At 42.8% G+C, this 12,528-nt stretch overlaps 1 protein-coding gene across 6 annotated transcripts in view; it reads right to left on the bottom strand.

Moving 5' to 3' along the window:
• Positions 1-12,528, bottom strand: part of plekhm3 (pleckstrin homology domain containing, family M, member 3) — a 90,565-nt gene that overhangs the window by 69,750 nt on the left and 8,287 nt on the right. For all 6 annotated transcript variants that reach the window (XM_078403653.1, XM_078403656.1, XM_078403652.1 and 3 more), the window contains 2 exons: positions 9,866-10,714; positions 1,325-2,236 (listed from right to left, as the gene is read on the bottom strand). In XM_078403653.1, coding sequence (XP_078259779.1) covers positions 1,325-2,236; positions 9,866-10,445 — 1,492 coding nt within the window. In that variant the 5' untranslated portion in view covers positions 10,446-10,714. The remainder of the gene's footprint in view (positions 1-1,324; positions 2,237-9,865; positions 10,715-12,528) is intronic.

Genomic DNA, 12,528 nt, shown 5'->3' with positions numbered 1-12,528 from the left:
AGAAGTCAAGAATTTAATGGCAATTGGTATCAGTGCCTCTGGACTCAACACTGTCTCTGGGAGGAGATCAGTTATGCTGAGGGTAGACATAAAATGCTGGAGTAACTCAGCGGGACAGGCTGCATCTCTGGAGAGAAGGAATGGGTGACATTTCGGGTCGAGATGCTTCTTCAGACTGATGTCAGGGGAGTGGGCGGTACTGAGCTAAAATGTGGTCGGAGATAGTACGACTGGCTGAGGGGCTGGATATGCTGGTCCCTCAGCTTTACACCAGCTACAGACCAGCATTTCTCGAGGCAAAAGGATGGTCAAGGTTTGGGATTGAGATCCTGCGTCAGGACTGAGATGGCAGAGGAAAGATTGCCAGTACACAGAAGTAGGAGGGATGGGAAAGAGGCTGGTAGGTGATAGGTAGCAGCAGATGAGGGGGGGGGGGGGGGGTAGACCATGTTGGAAGAGATGTGGGTGAATCTTTCCCTCACTTAGGAGGGCTGTTTATGTCCCTGGATGGTGACCAGAGACACTGGTTACTCCTATAGTTTCTGAGGAAAATGCCAAGGGAGAGGGTGGGGTGGGTGGGTAGGTGGGAAGGGATGAGCGAACCAGGGAGTCACAAAGGGAGTACTACCTGTAGAAAGAGGGTGGGGTAAGAGGGGAATATGTGGCTGGCGATGGGATCTTATGGGAGCTGGTGGAAATGGCAGGCAATCGATGCTATGTTGGATTGAAGACTAGTGGTGCGAAAAGTGAGGACCAAGAAATTCTACTTCTTTTCTGTCTCTGGAGAGGGAAGATTGAAAGCAGAAATTCCCGAAATGGAGGCCAGAAAAGTACTGTCGTTAGTCAACAGGCCTGGATGGATAGGCGACATTTCAGGTTCAGATATGTTCCTACAAATTCCTGTGAGACATTCTCCAGAGATACTGGCTGACCCACTGAGTTACTCCAGCACTTTGTGCCTTTTTTTGTCATCTGCAGTTTCTTGTACCTACGTCTCTCTTGAAACTTAACATGCTCACTGAAATATATATCATTCCAATGGACAACATCTGAAAAAAATCCATTTGCATAGGAATTGAATAACAATTGATAGTCTGGAAAATCTGCTGGTCCAACACCAAAGTCCCAAACATGCCAGTGAACAGAATATTAATGCAGCTGCAGCACCAGATGTTGGAACCAGGTTGCCTGCCAATCTCTCTCCTCAGCTGGTTCCACGATAAAACAAACAAAATAAATTCTCACTCTCTTGGAAACAGCGAAGAGCCAACCAGATATAGCTCTTTGAAAGCGTTACTTGTTAATAAAGGATAAAAACATTCACCTGCACACATGAAGCTCTGAGCTATGAGTCCTTTCTCCACAGCTATCACCGTCAGAAGGCTCAGAAAGCTGCTGGTCACAGAGTGGCGTTTATTCTTCCGTGTTTCTGCACTTTCAGACTTTGTCTCCTTTGCCCGTAGATCTCTTGATGGAAAGCAGTCGGAGCAACTGGACACCAACTTGGAGTTAGTCACAGCCTTAAATGCCTCTGCCCACTCTTGAAGCTCCTGTTTTGTGTCTGCCATAAGAGTAAGCACCTCTTCAGGAAAAGCCACCTTAAGGTGGGAAATAGAGTCCACTGCGACTTCCAACTGAACACTAAGGCATCGATTTATCTTGTAAGATATCAAGGGCTCTTCAACTAGATCATTGGTTCGAAAGTAGTTGAGTTCATTTTGGCTAAGGACAAAGGTGTAAGTGTTCCAGTGATCCCGAGACAACAGCTTATGAAGTAATCCAATCCGAACTGTGCCTTTTGCGGGCATGGGAAAAGTCTTAGACTGAATTGGCTCAGCCTGGCAAGTTCCAATATGCCTGCCAGGTAGTGGTGCCTGACGGGACCCAATTGGCAATCGCAATGTCTGTGACTGATGCAGGATGGCCGTTCGTTCCAGAAGGTCCTGCCTCCAATCTTCAGCCTCCCAGCAGGAGCGTGCTTGTAGCTGCAGCCAGGCACCGTTGGTAAAGCGGATCTCTAGGATCTGATCACCTGAACTGGCTGACACAGTGATGCTTTGGCAGCAGTTCAGATAGTATACACTGCATAGGTGACAATCTTCCCCGGCCTCTACACTGTATAAGCACAGTTCCCTTGAACAAAGTTCTACGTAGCACTCTTTCCACGATCCAGCACGATCCTGTCTTGTTGCCAAGCTTCCTTTCTTCAGGACATCGCAATTGGGTGGATGAGGATCTGTAGGGGTAGAAAAACAGAAAAATTGGTGCTGTGCCCAACCGTGCATTTGAGACCTCCAGTATTACCCACTGTATAACTGGCTTACCAAGTACTATTGCTACAATGGCTTCCTCTGCTGCATCATTACTTATTTACAATTTTCACGGGTTGCTCCTTGTTGACTCAATCTTCAGTCAGTGTGCAAACTTCCAAGCTCTCTGTGCCCTTCCCATTCTCCTACCTTGTTCATTCACAATTTCCATCACCTCAGTATCAATGACTGCATCATAATCTGACAGAGCTAAATGATGGAATTAGTTCAAGTTCTCTCTTCATTTTTTTTACTATGGTAATAAAACCTACCACTTGGACTAAATTCTTGGTCAACTGCACCAATATCAACAGGGCAAAGTGTGTCCGATTATGTTCCTATAAATTCTTGTGGGATATTACACCATGTTCAAGGTAGCCAAACAAATCCCAACTCAGTTGCTTTCAAAAGAAAAATCCAAATATCCGAGCACTGAAAAGGATAGATTGTGACAATTTATTCCATTCCATTTTTGAAATAGATCTACATACACGAACACAAGGCAAGTCATACCAATAATAATAGTATATTTTGTTTGTTCTTGCAATCAGAATTGAGCATCCTATGCCTCACAAAACACGTTTCCACAGTTCCACTGTAGTGTTCTTATCCCACTGTAATTGTGACTTCCCCAAGCTATTCATCCAACAATAAATACAAGGCCACTTTTTGTGCAGCTAATTATATAAGACTGTTTAGTTTAGAGATACAGCGCGGAAACAGGCCCTTTCGGCCCACCGGGTCCACGCCGACCAGCGATCCCCACATATTAAAACTATCCTACACACTAGGGATGATTTTTACATTTACCAAGCCAATTAACCTACATACCTGTACGTCTTTTGAGAGTGGGAGGAAACCGAAGATCTCGGAGAAAACCCACGCAGGTCACAGGGAGAACGTACAAACTCCGTACAAACTTTGTTCTGCACAGACATTAGTAGTCAGTCCATATTGATGGCTGAAAAATGGCAGCTTTCTGATCACTTCTGGAGTTAGGCACGGCTTCTCTCTGTTCTCTTTCAGGCTGTTTTGAACCTTTTGATGAATCCATCAGGAACAATTTGGACACAATAGGAATGATGATTCTCAGCGCATGGACAACATCACCATCTTCAGTTTAGATCCTGTTGACCCACTGATTGAACAGGCCTCTGGGGTCAGAGTAAATGGAAGACAAAAGTGAGGTCCATCGTATGGCAACTGGTTTGACTGACCCTTTGTCCCCTTCACTGCCAGGTCCAACTATCTAAAGGTGCAGGGGATCTGGTTCAGAAGAGTCAGAGCATGCACCAAGAACTGGGATCAGTTGGTAGTGAAGGTGAAACAGAAACAGAAATTGCCAATTCTCAACAAACTGTGGGAAACAAAAAGGGAAGAAAGAATACCAGGTCGTGCAGACAGCTGGGTGGACTGAGTGGAATAAGCTTTATGCAAAGCTTGTTTGCCAACATGGAACAGTTGGGTCAAAGGGTCCAAATGTCTGTGAAAAATTCTTTGCAATGAAAGGTTTTATATGCTGAATTACAGGCTGAGATAGGGAAAGCATGGGTTACTTGAAGTTAGAGAGGTCAATATTCATACCGCTGGGTTGTAAGGTGCCCAAGCGAAATATGAGGTGCTGTTCCTCCAATTTGCGTTGGGCCTTACTCTTAATTACCCACAGTTGCATGCATTCCAACTTTGGAGGTTAGAAGAATGAGGAGTGACCTTAGGAGCCCAAGGAGGGAAAACGGTAAATGTTGAGATAGTTCCACACGTAGTAGAGTCTCAAAAAGGGAACATATTAGGGGATGGTCATTTAAACTAAGTTGTATGTGAATTTCTTCTCGCTGAGGGTGGTGAATCTCCAGAATTCTCTATCCTTGTGGGTTGTGAAAGCTAGATCAGAGGAATTTGAAGAGATCGCTTTTTTGCTTCAGGATTGGACAATTCAAGGTTACAAGGAAATGACAATGAAGAAGAGTTTCAGATCATATTGAATGGCAGGCAGGCAGGCTTGAGGGCCCTGGTATGCGATTCTGCGCCTATTGTGTTCCTTTGCTGCTTTTCTCTATTGGCTACGTATCATCCCTCAGTAACTGCAGCCCAAGAGACAGCAGAATCCAGGCCATTGATGACACAGCAGCACCGTATTTCTTCTCCCTTACCAGTCTTTTATTTTGTACCCATCTTGGAACAGTACCTGTGGACAAATGATACAATAGCAAAGCACGTGGGGAAATGATGATGGAGAAGAGGTGGTGGTGGTGATAGGGTAGGACGTTGACAAACAAATATGTAGGGAATTGGCAGAACACAATTCCAGGAAAGTTACCTTCCTCACGCAAAGTCTGGAAGGAAAAACATTGTTTGGGCTCCATAGGAGATCTGTTTATGTTGGTAGGGTAGAATTTTAGTTTTAAATTCAAGCTAATTCTAGTCTCACTTTTATGTATATCTAATGCCAAGGCAATATCCAGCAAGAATAGTGATCAGTAGTAGGAAGCAGCTTTTCCCTTCAAGATGCACAGGGTATGGCTTCTAACCTAATCTGACATCGACCAGAGGTCAACCACATCTGTACGACAATGTTAACAGCCGGCAATTCCTTTAAGCCTTCAATTGAAATCTCAAGTTTTGTTACGCCTGGTACTTTTATTAAACTAGCCTGAGCACCTTGTCTTACCTCGCATTGTTTGTCAAAACGAAATAAAGCTTTGAAATAAATACAATTAACTATCAACAATGTTGGATTCTGAAAGGTATGAGCAAAGACTTGATTGGCTAAATGGTCTCCTAGCATGTGCTACTGCACAACTCCATAAAATGATCTGCGAGTTTGAGTATATACGTTGGTAGTCCATCATATGTTTAGGAAGGAACTGTAGGTGCTGGTTTAGACCGATAGACACAAAATGCTGGAGTAACTCAGCGGGACAGGCAGCATCTCTGGAGAGAAGAAATGGTAACGTTTCGGGTCGAGACCCTTCTAAAGACAGAGTCAGGGGAGACATAGAGATATGGAAGGGTAAGGTGAGAAAACGACAGATCAAAGGGGATGGTGATCATGGAAAATGTAGAATGATTCATTGTTAGCTGAGGGGAAGGTGACAACTAGGCATACAATCAATAAAATTTAACCAGGACAGTAAAACTGGTCAGAGAACCAGGATGGGGGAGGGATGGAGATAGGGAAAGTAAGGGTTACTTGAAGTTAGAGAAGTCAATATTCATACCGCTGGGTTGTAAGATGCCCACACAAAATATGAGGTGCTGTTCCTCCAATTTGCATTGGGCCTCACTCTGACAGTGGAGGAGGCCCAGGCCAGAAAGGTCAGTATGCAAATGGAAGGGGGAGTTAAAGTGTTTAGCAACCAGGAGATCACGCAGGTCTAGGAGGACTGAGCGGAAGCGTTCAGCAAAACAATCTCAGAGTTCGGCGAGAAGAAGGGTCACGACCCGAAACGTCACCCATTCCTTCTCTCCCGAGATGCTGCCTGACCTGCTGAGTTACTCCAGCATTTTGTGAATAAATACCTTCGATTTGTACCAGCATCTGCAGTTATTTTCTTATATCACTGAACACCTTCGCTCAGTCCGCCTCAGCCTAGGTGATCTATTTTCTATAGAGAATATAAATTAATCTCTGCTTCTTGTAATGCAAGCAAGGGCTCCCTCCCATTCATTGCTGCCTCTCATACTTAATGAGAATTACATCCAGTAGACACACTAATCCCCTATTTGCTGGATAATATATGTTTTGCCACTACACTTCCCCTATTAATCCAGTAATATACATGTTCTTATTTTCACTCTGGCACATTTCACTTGGCTGCAGATGACAGTGGACTATTTCCCTAAACCACCCCGACCCACCGCAATGTCCAACCCCCCACAATTAAATAAACTGCACTTCAAAAGATCTGCATTCAGGCAGATCAACAATGGAGTCCAAGGTGTCTTTTGTTGCACAAGATAACTCCTCATTAGGGCCTGTATATTTCTAGCGTCACTATTTGGGATGCAGCTTTTGCCCATTGGGGTCCTCGCACCCAATTTCTTGAAATGAAAGGAAAAAAAGCTGGAAAAAGGCTTTCTTGATTAAATTAACCATTGTGCAATTGTTCCATAAGTATTGCAAAACCGAGAGTAGTTTATTATTTTTTAAGAACATTTTGAAAGGATTAACAGACAAGTCATTTTATTAGAGGTGTGGCGTGAAAAGGTATATCAGATTATCAGAATTTCATTGTAGTTGTATGTTTGTATTACCACAAACATACAATTACAGTAAAACTCTGATAACCCGCGATCCCACTATTTGGAAGAGCCTTGATTCCTGTGCTCTCCGTTCACTGCCTGGGATCCTAGTTCCAGCGCTTTCTTTAAGGTAACCAGGTTTTGTGGGTCACAGTCCATGAAAGTTGCCTGGTTTGTTTCCCATGATTTCCTTACACTTACCAATACCTTGTTTCCCATACTGCCTTTAAACTTAACAGAATCGTTGCAAAAAAATGATATTCTACAGTGTAGAATCTAAACTAAAAAGTGATTTCAAAATGTATTGGAGTATTTTAGAAGAACAACCAATAGACCAAAAAAATACTGATCTTGAACCAAAGTGAGCTGTAAAATAACGTCCGATTAACAGAGTTTCATAACATTAACCTAGTAAAAACTAGTTCAGCCAACCTTTACCACACACCAGGCTTGAACATTGCACCAAAGCATTTTGTGGTCCCCTTTCCTCTTGTCTTTCACAAACCCAATCTCCAATATCACCAAATCCTCGGCCACTTAAACTCTTAAGAAGCAAAACAAAAAGCTCAAGGAAATAAAGATAAAAAATACTTGAAGGATTCCAGTTCCTCCAAACTCAGTTGCTCCAAACCAGATCAGGAGAACCTAAGGGCAATGAAGCAAAAACTGCAAACGATGGAAATCTGAAATAAAAACTGGTGATATTGGAAACACTCCACAGATCAGGAAGTATCTACAGAGAGAAAAACTTTAACTGATGGAAATCTGAAATGAAAACAGGTAATATTGGAAATACTCCTCAGGTCAGGCAGTATCAATGCTTCAGGTTGATGACTTTTCATCAAAGTACCAGACTGCTGAGTTAGATTGCATGAATTAAGATGTTCTATCTCGGTGTAGGAAGGAATTGCAGATGCTGGTTTACATCGTAGACACAAAATGCTGGAGTAACTCAGCGGGACAAGCAGCATCTCTGGATAGAAGGAATGGTCCAAACCCGAAACGTTACCCATTCTTTCTCTCCAGAGATGCCGAGTTAATCCAGCATTTTGTGTTCTTTCTCAGTAATCAGCATGGAAACAGGCTCTTCGGCCCAACTCGTACAAGCTGTCCAAGATGCCCCATCTAAGATGGTTCTGTTTGTTTGATTGGCTCATAATCCCTCTAATCTTTTCCTATTCATGTATCTGTCCAAATGTCTTTTAAATGTTATTGTACCTGCACCAACTAATTCTTCTGACAGCTCGTTTCATATACCCATCATCTCCTGTGTGAAAAGATTTATCTTTTGGTTCCAATTAAATCTTTCCCCTCTCACCTGATACCCTCTCGTTCTTGATTCCCCTACCATGGAAAAAAAGACTGTGCATTCACCCTATCATGACTTTATACACACACCTCAAAAAGATCACAGCCTCCTGTGCTCCAAGGAATAAAGTCAAAGCTTGCCAATCTGTTCCTATAGCTCAGACCCTCCAATCCTGGCAACATCCTCATAAATCTTCTCTGCACTCTCTCTAGCTTAACAACATCAGGCTTCCCATCCACCCCATGTTCTCCAGACATGCTGCCTAATCCACTGAGTTACTCCAGCACTTTGTGTATTTTTTAATCCAAGCTTCCATCCTTATTTTCCTTACTGAATCAAAGTCAAAAGCATTCTTCACCACTCTATCTATCTGTCATGGCACTTTCAGGATACTATATACTTCTAGAATCTCGGTCTGTAACTCTCCTCGGAACTCTACTGTGAAGGACCTACCCTCGTTCGACTTCCCAAATAGAAAGACCTCACATTATCACCTATTTTAGTATAATTTGCAAACTTATTAATCATACTTTGTACATTTTCATCCTAATGTAGATGACAAACTGCAATGAGACACACGACTAGTCACGGGATTCCATTCCCCCAAAAAAACTTTCCTCCACCCTCTGCTTCCTACCATGATCCTGTTCATGCAGCTGTTGTTGTGCCTAATGTTGTGGCGCCTGGGGCAGCACTTTCTTCAGGCTGCTGCCGCCAGTGGGTCGCGCCAGGTCACCGTGGGGCTTCCCTCCACTCTCACCAGCTGATGCTTCTTCCTTTTGGGCCAGGTCCCCGTCCATTGCTTCCTCCTCCACCCCTTGAGAAGCTGGCATACTCTACCTTGGAGGGTGTTAGCTGCTGTGGGGAGAGGGAAGTGGGCAATTTGGCAGCTGGAGGGAGAGGGCGGGCCACCGGGTATGTCTTTTTGTTGGATCATAAGATCATGTGATAGGAGCAGAATTAGGCCATTCGGCCCATGAAGTCTACGCCATTCAATCATGGCTGATCTATCTCTCCCTCCTAACTCCATTCACCTGCCTTCTCCCCATTACCCCTGACACCCGTACTTATCAAGAATCTATCTATCTCTGCCTTTAAAATATCCACTGACTTGGCCTCCACAGCCTTCTGTGGCAAAGAATTCCACAGATTCCCCACCCTCTGACTAAAGAAATTCCTCCTCATCTCCTTCCTAAAAGAACATTCTTCAATTCTGAGAATATGACCTCTAGTCCTCGACTCTCCCACGTGGAAACATCCTCTCCACATCCACTCTATCCAAGCCTTTCACTATTCTGTACGTTTCAATGAGGTCCTCATTCTTCTAAACTCCAGTGAGTACAGGCCAAGTGCCATCAAAATGCTCATCATACGTTAACCTACTCATTCCTGGGATCATTCTTGCAAACCTCCTCAGGACCCTCTCCAGAGCCAGCACATCTTTCCTCAGATATGGTGGACTGAGGGAGGACTGACGGCCGGGGGCAGCGACCACGTCGGCTGGACAGTAGGGTAGCTGATGGGGAGGAGCTCGCTGATGCAGACCCGCAGCATTGACACCGAGTTTCAGGGTGGAAACAATACGGGGTGCTGGGGTAAATCAGCAGACTGAATCAGTCTGAAGAAGGGTTCCGATGTCATCTATCCATGTTCTCCAGTAATGTTGCCTGACCTGCTGAGTTGCTCCAGTACTAAGTGTCCTTTTGTATATTAACCATCAACTGCAGTTCTTTTTTTTCCAAGTACATACAATAATAATACATTACTATGTTATAGCAGACATCTGCAGTCTCCTCTCTTTGGTCCGTCAATGCAAAAGGAACAAATAATCGCAGTATTGCAGATACATTATAAACAAAATTTTATACAACTCCAGCTTAATCTACTTTGAAGTTCAGTTTCCTTAAGATAATGGCCAGTTTCGATTAGAGCCAGAGTCAGCAGCACATACTGTTTGGTGAAATAACAGGAAAATTAGATGACCCGTGATGTAGATGGGACTTACCATCTTTACTGCGAGTGGTCATTACAAAGTCTCTATCTTTGTCAAAAGTGTTGCCGATTCCAGAGGGAGGGAACTTGTAGTCTGGAAGACCGTGAACTGGCGTTGTGCTAGATTGCAGCTGCTTATGTGATGGAATAATGTCGGACTGCGTCCGGCAGAGCAATGGCTTGTTGGTTGACATGTCTTCAGCTGGGTTGTTCCTTCTGGCATGATTGCCATTGTAACCATTTGAGATGAAGGAACCATCGCTGAATGAACCATCAGCCCTTGGCAGTTTTGGTCTACTGGCTATGCTGACTGGTTTACTCACAAGTGCATTATTTCTCATTTCTTTTTGCATCGTTGTCTCTGACATGCTCTTTTTTTGAGCTGCAATTCTGGTGTCATCTATCTGGTCCAACTTTGCATTTCTCGCCTTAAGAATTTCATGTCCAATTACCACTGGGACCTCCTGAATGCCATACACCTCCTGTTTTGGAAGTTCTGCATGTCCCATTTGGTCATCAATGCCACTGAAAAGAAAGAACTCTTCTGTGGCCTCCAAAGCAGGGCTGATGTCATCTGCCTCCAGTGCCTCCATTAGCTAAGTACAGATTCACCAAGAGTTCAATGATTATTTTAAATGGTCTGTTTAAAAGGATTACAAAATCTACGAGCCAAAGTTCAGCAGGTCTTTTCGCTTTGAAGGATTCCTTGAACATCGAAAAGTCGTGTTAATATCCCAGTCCTCCAAGTCATCAGTAGACGGCGGCAGAGTTAATTATGGGCTGTGCATTTATTGCTTTTCATCCACACCATTCAATCCGTGAAGCACAATAAATCATGGTATGTCAATCTGCCAGCTCAAACCTATGCAAAGAAAGAGTTAGAGGTTCCCTTACCAGTCAATTAACCAGTTGAGAAGACAAATGTACTGGAGTAAAGTTATCAAAAATACATCTAAAATGCAAACAACAAAAGCAAAATATTCCCATCACCACGTAAAGTAACATTTTGTTGATGTGCTATTGTGGTCGGCAGTTAATATACCTGAATTCTCAAGTGTTTTCTCTTCAGAAACTGTCCAAACCATCAACAGGTGTTATGGAAATTCAAGTACCTGCTTTTAGATTACTGCTCATATCTTTGTTTACCACCAATAAGAATATTCCTGAACTGCCATATTTGGTGTTGCTTCTCAAAGATTAATTGCAATGCCCACATCAGAAGCACACCAGGGCCATTTTTTCAATTATTGTCCTTTTTGAGTTATGTCTGAATGTGAAACATGTCTCGCCCCAGAAGAAAAGCAGACGACTTTCATTGTATTTTCTTCTGTGATGACTGATTAAACATTAATTTATAAAAGTACCGATAACTAAATTGGAACTTGTTATAAAGTTAAAAATATAATAGTTCTTTTAATTTAGCAAACTATGAGATAGTGTATAACAGCAGTAAATCAGATGTCCATGAGATTGATGGATAATTAACGCTTTTTCTTCAAAAAGAACACGTCTTAGGTATGGGAGTGGAGTAGACCACTCAAATATTTAAAACCAGGCATCTAACTGAAAGGTAGATACTTCATAATAGGAACAATAAATGGCAGGGAATGAATTACAGACTGGAATCCAATCAAACAGTTTATATTTAGATTAATGGATACCTCTTTGTATGTTACAGGCTGGAATCTAATTGAGGGACTTTGGCAGTTAGCCAAATCATGGCAGTAGAATGATCTCAGTTCCTGAGATTTGATAACATCTTTCAGTTCCCTTTTTTAAAAAAAATATGTGAATTATGTTGTGTGTGGTTTTGTACATGTCCATCTTGAGGTTTTATTCTACCCGGTCGGCTTTATTTTCTTCATGTTCCAGAACTTGTACATGACTGTGAACTGTGATTCTCTGAATCTATCCCAATTTTAAATGGCTGGGCTCTGTGCAGAGCAGCTGTGTGTACATGGTCATGTGGGGGAGAGATGATCGTGGAGCCAGAATAATCCCTGCCCATGAAACAGTTGAAAATCTTTGATAGGCAACTACTCCTGAATTAGCTGGCTGGCAATTTTGTGAAAAACTATGAAAGTTTTGAATGAAAGTTCCCAAAATTTCAAACAAGAAAGAAACAGAATTAGGGAAAGTAAACAACTAAAAAAACAAAAGTAGAAATTTAATAACAAAAACAGTTTGAAACAATTAAAAACATTTGAGTAAACTTAATCAATGCAATAAAATGAGGGTGATACAGTGGCACAACTGCAGATAGGAAACGTTTAGAGGGATATTGGCCATTTTAGTTGGGGCATCTTGATCAGGATGGATAATTTGGGGCGAAGGGCCTGTTCCGTGCTGCAAGAGTCCAAGGCTTCAGTAAGTATCTTCTCATAAGTTTAATCCTGACCTCTGGTGCTGTATGTGTGGAGTTTGTTTTTGGGCTGGATCGTTTCGACTCTAAAATAAATTCTGACCGGGGTCACTCACAGCAGTTCCTCTTCATGAAATTGAATGGAGCCACTCCTTTGGTGCCAAGTCTAAACTAGTGCAGACAGATACTGTAGCGGGAGTGTTTGAGAACTGCTGATCGCTGATACTCCACTGCTAGGGGGTAGTCATTAATGGAGCATACTCAGGAAATCATTGATTATCATGATTGAACATTTTCTGGAGGAAGCAGGCTAA

The sequence above is a fragment of the Rhinoraja longicauda genome, chromosome 8 (assembly GCF_053455715.1).
Source record: "Rhinoraja longicauda isolate Sanriku21f chromosome 8, sRhiLon1.1, whole genome shotgun sequence".
NCBI classification, from domain to species: domain Eukaryota; kingdom Metazoa; phylum Chordata; class Chondrichthyes; order Rajiformes; family Arhynchobatidae; genus Rhinoraja; species Rhinoraja longicauda.
The sequence above is the reverse complement of the archived record's forward strand: the minus strand, read 5'-3'. Positions and strand labels throughout refer to the sequence as shown.